Genomic DNA, 6870 nt, shown 5'->3' with positions numbered 1-6870 from the left:
TTTTGGCTGTTTTATATATTCGATCACTTCTATGCACAGGTTTGCTTATATAATCTTGAAAAACAATGACTTTGGCATCACTATCTGGCTGTATTGTTCAGTCCAATTTTAGATGTGCTGCTGCTGCTGCTGTGGAAAGCACCTGTTGCTGCTCCCATTCAAAGATGTTGTTCTTTCCACGGGTATACGCTCCTGTGGTCTGTTATAAAAGTGTCCTACATGTTGCACTTTATATTTGAGTGTAACAGTTGGTCATTTATATTCAATATGTTTTCTTTTTACACCAAAAACAAAGAAGAAGAACAACAAATTAGAGCCTTTATTATACATTTATTAAACAATTACAATAAAAAGTGGTGGGACAGTGTGAGTCAGCATTAGTCCCTCAGTCAGTGTGTGTAACTAATGTAAAACAATATATTTACAGTATGAAACCTTGATATAAAGTGGCAATGACAGTGATTTTTTACAAACAAAAAGACTTACAACAATAAATGAAGGGTGTTTAATGTCAAAAGTGCCTTTATAAAAGCAGGTTGAGTTAATTTCATGAAAGTAGAAGAAATGCATAACAAATTAGGGACCAGTTGAGAACCCCTGCTCTAGTGTACAAATGTTTGTTTTTTTTAACTAATCATAATACAGATTGCTGTTTAAATGACAAACAAACATATAATAATAAAAGTTTTTTTTAAAAAAAGTGAAAAATTCAGCTCCCCATAGTGGTTAGATTTGTTGAAAGGTAATATATTTACTCATGTTCAGCAATAGTTTCAGTATAATATCACACATTTAAAACAAATATATTTTGAATAAAGAAATATTCATCGCTCTCTTCTGCCTTCTCTGAAGATCTGTTCCTCTAAGCCTCCCTTTCCCCTGATTTTTGTGGCTTCCTTCGCTGCCTCCTCTGCTTTCCTCCTCTCCTCTCTCTCCGTCTCCATCAGCCATGGTCCTCCCAGGTAGCTCAGGATATCCTCTGGGCTTCCACGCAGTTTGGGTTCAGGGTGAAGCAGCTCTTTCAAAAGAGTCATTACCAGTTGACTGAGGCCTGCAAACTGTGAAGGAAGACGATTGTCTCCTTGGTTTTTCACCATGATGTTATTACCATTAAAGTCCTCCTCTCCATTCCACTCAACATGTCCTGTTTCTTCTGCTTTTTCAGCCTCACAGTCAAACCACGTTTTGTATCTGCGGTACCCACGGTCATCGTGGGTGCTCTCCTCCCAGGGGAAACAGCCAGTTAACAGGCAGTAGGTGAGTACGCCAAGGCTCCAGCTGTCAATGGAAGGCTGCACTGTGATCCAAATGTCATCAACCTCATCTTCAATCCCCTCCGTGAGCCTCCTTTTCATCTCCCTCTCAGCCTCCTTGGCAGGTTCTACTTCAGGAGTGCAGAATGGCGACTGGTACCAGACGGCTCTGACTGTGGTGCCGATTGCCCGAGTGAGGCCAAAGTCGCCCAGTTTGACCCAGCGACAGGCACTGTCACACAAAAAGATGTTCTCGGGTTTGATATCACGGTGCACAAAGCCCAAGGAGTGGAGGTGGGTAACAGCACTACTGAGCTGGGCCATCACCCTCTGGACACAGTGTTCATCCACAGAAGCCTGAAACAAGCGAAAAACGCTACATCAGCGCTGTCAGGCAACACTTTTATGATCTTTTACACCATTCACTGACAGGAAATAAATGAGCACTTGATTACAGCCAAATACATATCCCAGGCACTAAAACTGCAAACTCTGCATCATCAAAATGCTCAGTTACACTTGTGGTTGATGTTTAATTTCATGTTCACACTCTTCATATGGGAGAGCAGCATGCCCTCACTCTTATCTGCACTGTATTTTGTTACTGGCAGAGGCACAGACAGTGATAGGTAGCTGTTATCAAACCCGTAACAGTTTTTTTTTTCTGTCAGTGACCTCTGGCAGCAGAAAAGTAGAAAGCTGAGCAAGCAACAAGTATTATAAGCTTGTCAAACTGCTGCAGCAGTTCTGGGTGTAGAGTCAACCTTGACTTCATCAAAATTCATGACTGATTTTATAGTTTGATTTTTAAGTCGTCGTCTGCTCTGCACGAACTCTGCAAAATACACCTGGTTTAAAAAAACGTTTACATGTTTTGCACCTGTAGCCTACTTATATTTGCTGACAATAAAATGCAAAATAAATACATTTTCGCCAAAATACGTTGTAGCAAAACCAATTTCCAAGCAGTCCTTGATTTTTTTTTCTGCTTTTAAATAGAGCCAGTGGAGCAGTTATGGAAAAAAAAACCTCATAATGAACAGGAGCACAAACCTCCGCCAAATTCCGTCTTTGCCAGATATTGAAAGTTATCTGGATCAGTGATCCTGATCATGGTACCATGATATTTCACACTTTAAAGGCTTGGAAGAAATGTATATCCCCATTAATAGCAATACAGTAGGTCTAAATGCATAGACACCCCCATTTTTGGGGTGGGAAAATTGCGATACAATGCACAATTTGGATCCATCAAATACATATAAATTTGGTGGGGTAATTTAGGAACCAACTCGACATAACTGAGTCATAAAGATCGGTCAATGACGAACCGAGATATATTTTTTTAAATCTGGCAAATGATGACAGACAATAATTTTTCTATATTTTAAACTGATCCGGAATCAGTATATTGTTCTGGATCCCTTCCAAAATGTAATAGAATCTTCCATTGCGTAAGGTCTATCTTTGCTTAAAAATGTATTCAAAGTCATTTAAGTAATTTTGATTTAATCCTGCTAACAAACATAAAAACACACGGTGAAAATAACACTCGTATAGGTAACTTAAATGCATCTGATATAAGTTAAAACATATTTTGCATTACTTTCCCAGCTCTAATGATTATTGTACAATGGAGGATGAAAACAAAATTCAAACACTTTCTTATTTATGTTTAGTAAAAGGTTTTTCCCGCCAATTGGCCCAACTGACCTCTGACACTATAACGCTGTAAAGGTCACCATATAGGCCGGCTTGCTGGGCGAAAACATAGTGGGACGGCGTGGAGAAGAAGATGCCAAGAGCTCGTGTCAAGGAAGGATGTGTGCAGTAGGAAAGGGACAGATTGTATTCCCGTAGAAAAGAGGCGAGCGTGGTGGACTGTCGAGGAAAGAACTTCAGAGCCATCGGCGTCCCTGAGCGAAACAGAAGAAGAAGTGAACAGCTGAACAATACATAATGTAAAGTACTTTTGCCAGCATTTCAAAAAACATTCTATCATCATTGTTGAAGCGTGATTGTTGTGTCATTGACACTGTGAAGATATTTGACTCTCCCTTTGGGGCTAATTTGTTTCACACCTACACCATAGTTTGAGCAACTCTATCCCTGAGAATGTAGCAAAGCACTTCATTAGTGCAACCCCAGTGCAAAGGTGAGGTGATCACTATGAACATGGAGCCCACAAAGCATGTGTTGTTTTTAATCAGAGACACCCTATCCTCAGATAGGTGCTGTGGGAGAGTTTAAAAAAAAAAAAACCTAAAATAAAAATTGGCTGATTGAGTGTATCTAGGTGAGAACAGATTGAAAAGAGTCTCAGACTCGACTGCTTCTTTAGCCCCGAATCTTACACCCACCTCTCTTTCTGTGCACGGCCAGCATGACCTTTCCATAGGATCCCTCTCCCAGGAGCTTCACCACCTGGAAGTGTTGGGATACTTTCAGCCTGCTCATGGACTGTGCCGACAGGTAGCATAGCTCATCAAGCTCCTGAGCCGCAGTCTGAAAATGGAGACAGAAAGTTTCATTTTGTGCCATTACATGTTGCTGACGGATGATGAAACGACCTGATGCATTGGTAAACATTAGATCCACCCATTGACCAACAAGTGTTGAAGTTTGTGAAGGATTGCTTCAAAGAAGGGAGCATGAATTTGAGGCCATGTGGGGTCATACATCAGATTATGTGTCGCCTGAACCTTCAACAGTGACAAGACCCTGAAATATTGACTTTCATGTATTTCATTAGCCTAGAATAGGCATGTGTGGCAAGTTTATACATGAGATGCAAGAATTTTGTCAAAATCTGAAGCATTATGTTGAGCCGTTCTCTAATATACCATGATTTGTCTTTATCTCTAATGATCTACAGATGGGAAAAAAAACTCCACGTGTCTATCGGACATCTAGGAGTGATCAGAGAATTATTATTCTCCGTTCTGTATGAACTCCAGCAAATGAGAATGATTATGTGCATTAGAGCCACACAGATTAAAAAGGAATATTCTATAACATCTTTACATTAGACCTTTCAGAGGTTATGTATCTGAGCCTTAGAATATTGGTCAAGCTTTAGAACAAACTGCCAGCAGAAGTCAGCATCCAAAGTGAACATTTTTAAATCCAAATTAAAAATGTTCACATGTTCTTTTTCTCGACTGCATATGGCTGAGAAAGAGATTTTTAAAGGTTTTTTACTGCTGATTTTTAATATTTTTACTGCTGATTTAATGATCTTATTGATTTCTAAGTTGTTAAATGTTTTCTGTTGCACCTTTTAATCATGTAAAGCATTGCACATTGAATTCCCTTGTGTATGAAATGCGTTATACAGATAAATTTGCCTTGTCTTTGTTGTTAGTCAAGATTTCTGATCAATTGAAGGTGATCAATTATTTCATTGCCTGGCAAAGGAGCCTGAGGCTAACTTATGTATGGTGTCTGTTTTTCTGTGTTGGCCCAAGACATGGAGAATCTGTGCTGGTGGTGATTTGCTGCTTAATAAACAAATTGGCCTCATTTTCAGCCAAATTACGAGATAGTTACACAACACATTTGAGCAAAGATGATGATTTCGATGAAAGGCTGATTTAGAACTGTGATACAAAGATGATGGATGTACAGCTTAAAATCATTGAACATTATTATTATTTCCCTGCGACCCTGAAAAAAGATACAATTAAATTCAACTTTATTTATATACGGTAGCGCAAATTACAGCATTAATAATTTTGAAGCGCTTATCAAAATATAAAATTCTTAAGAAAAACCCAACAAAGTGGGTCAGAAAATTAATGGATGGATTATTATTATTAGAAAAGTTACAAGCTAATCAAATTTAAAGCTGCTTTTTTAGTGCATTTTAATGCTGATGAGACAGGAGCCCAAACCCAGGCCTGTAAATCATGACTTAATGTGATGTTTCATGTTAGTATGGGAGTGAATTTGATCACACTTTTACATCCTAAAACTGATATTCATTCCACACGTGCAGGAAATTGTCAAAAACCATATACGTCTTTAAAGCATTCTATTCTGGTTTACCATGATTAAGTGCCTTTGACAGACGCTCATCAAAGCATTAATCAAGCTTTTGGTATTTGCTCTTGTAAAGTAAGGTGATTATTAATAAACCCTGGTGGATAATGGTCTTTGGCATGAAGGTCAAGTGATGTGAAGCTTTATTGCTAGATTTATTGTGGCAAACAGCATGAATAAAAGTCCAGTAAAAGAGTCAAACAAGCTTGTCATAAAAACATGTACAAGCTAAGCTATACAACAAAGAATGTTCGTTTAATTTCATATGTGCAAATGCCTGAATGTCATGCCATGATATGGCTGCACAAATGCATGCAAGATTACATATAGGGAATAAAATCAAATATGAGTAATCCATTTTAATGCATGATAACCAACAGGATTGCACATTGAACAATTGTTCATCTGCTGCTGAATTTGTGCAATACTTACAGTCATTTTCTGTTAGGTTGGATGATCTCTGTTCACTTTGTCTTGGCAGTTATCAGCATCTAATCAAAGACTTGAAAACCCTCAACAACCCAGAACCACAGACTCTTCTAGATGTTGTTTTAGAGCTCAGGTACGAGCGAGTGAATCCCACAGAAAGCCAAAAATCAAAGTGGAATAGAGGCAGGTTGTCATGTATTTTCTCCGTCCTGCCATGCAGCAGCTCAGCAGATTTATAGAGTAGAGCAACAGATGTGAACCAAAGACCCCCACTAGGACACACACGCACACACACACACACACACTAAAAGCTCTAGCTGTGGTTTCCTATACTCTTGTGCCAACATTCTCTTTCCCTCTCTGCTGATATGCTGGCAAATACGCACAAACCAGCTGCATGGTATTTCAAACTCTCTCTGACTCTTTACAGTGCTGGCAATAACCCCAACCATTTCCAATCTGTCAGTCAGCTTCACCATATTCAGCTGTCACTCTCCTGCCACCCTTTTCCTCAGTTGTCACTCCATCTGTGCCCAAATACAAGCATTCACACCCCCTGTTTTCTTTGCATGTCTCCAAGTCTCACCCCTATAGTGTGTCTGTGTCAGTGAATTCCCCTTCTCAGTTTAGGATTCCTCTTTTAATCAATGGCCATGCTGGAATGATTGGAATACACCAACAAGCTTGGTTGATGATCCCTGATTTAGTATTACATTTTACATTTTTCAAGACTGGAACTTTGGATTGTTAACGATCAGTAGCCTCTCATCTGATGCCCTTTAATTGGACCATGTCCATCTTGCCTGAATTAAAGATATATATTATAAATATATATAAATAAAAATAGCTGTATTTGTTCAACTCATTCCATCAAGTACGTTTTGTCTTTTTTTTCTAAATAATATGTTACGGTTTCATTTATTCAGACAACTTTTTTTCTAGAGATTTACTTTGAAATTTACTATGATCTCCTGACATGTTTGAACTGCCAACTGTCAGCCTTCCTCAGAGGTGTCTGCTGATCGCTTTGATGTGTCCATATGCGTTCTTTCCCCCTGTCATCTGATGGTATCTGGAGAAGAGAGTCCCAGGTGTGGAAGAGTATAAATGTTCACTCATCCCTGTTGATATAAAAGCTCTGCTTCCT

At 38.9% G+C, this 6870-nt stretch overlaps 1 protein-coding gene across 1 annotated transcript; it reads right to left on the bottom strand.

Moving 5' to 3' along the window:
- Window positions 1-336: 336 nt before the first annotated feature.
- Window positions 337-6165, bottom strand: sbk3 (SH3 domain binding kinase family, member 3). Its single transcript, XM_028471817.1, has 4 exons — window positions 5727-6165; window positions 3614-3758; window positions 2967-3169; window positions 337-1610 (listed from the first exon to the last, which is right to left on the bottom strand). The coding sequence occupies exons 1-4, from the start codon at window positions 5730-5732 to the stop codon at window positions 825-827; spliced, it is 1140 nt and encodes a 379-aa protein (XP_028327618.1). The 5' UTR covers window positions 5733-6165; the 3' UTR covers window positions 337-824.
- Window positions 6166-6870: the final 705 nt, after the last annotated feature.

The sequence above is a fragment of the Gouania willdenowi genome, chromosome 16, assembly GCF_900634775.1.
Source record: "Gouania willdenowi chromosome 16, fGouWil2.1, whole genome shotgun sequence".
NCBI classification, from domain to species: domain Eukaryota; kingdom Metazoa; phylum Chordata; class Actinopteri; order Blenniiformes; family Gobiesocidae; genus Gouania; species Gouania willdenowi.
The sequence above is the reverse complement of the archived record's forward strand: the minus strand, read 5'-3'. Positions and strand labels throughout refer to the sequence as shown.

Excerpts from the sequence above, each read along its gene's own strand:
- sbk3 (XM_028471817.1), bottom strand. Across the intron at positions 3,170-3,613 it reads GGCCGTGCACAGAAAGAGAG|GGACGCCGATGGCTCTGAAG; the intron begins GTGGGTGTAAGA and ends TGTTTCGCTCAG. Across the intron at positions 1,611-2,966 it reads ACAGCGTTATAGTGTCAGAG|GCTTCTGTGGATGAACACTG; the intron begins GTCAGTTGGGCC and ends CGCTTGTTTCAG.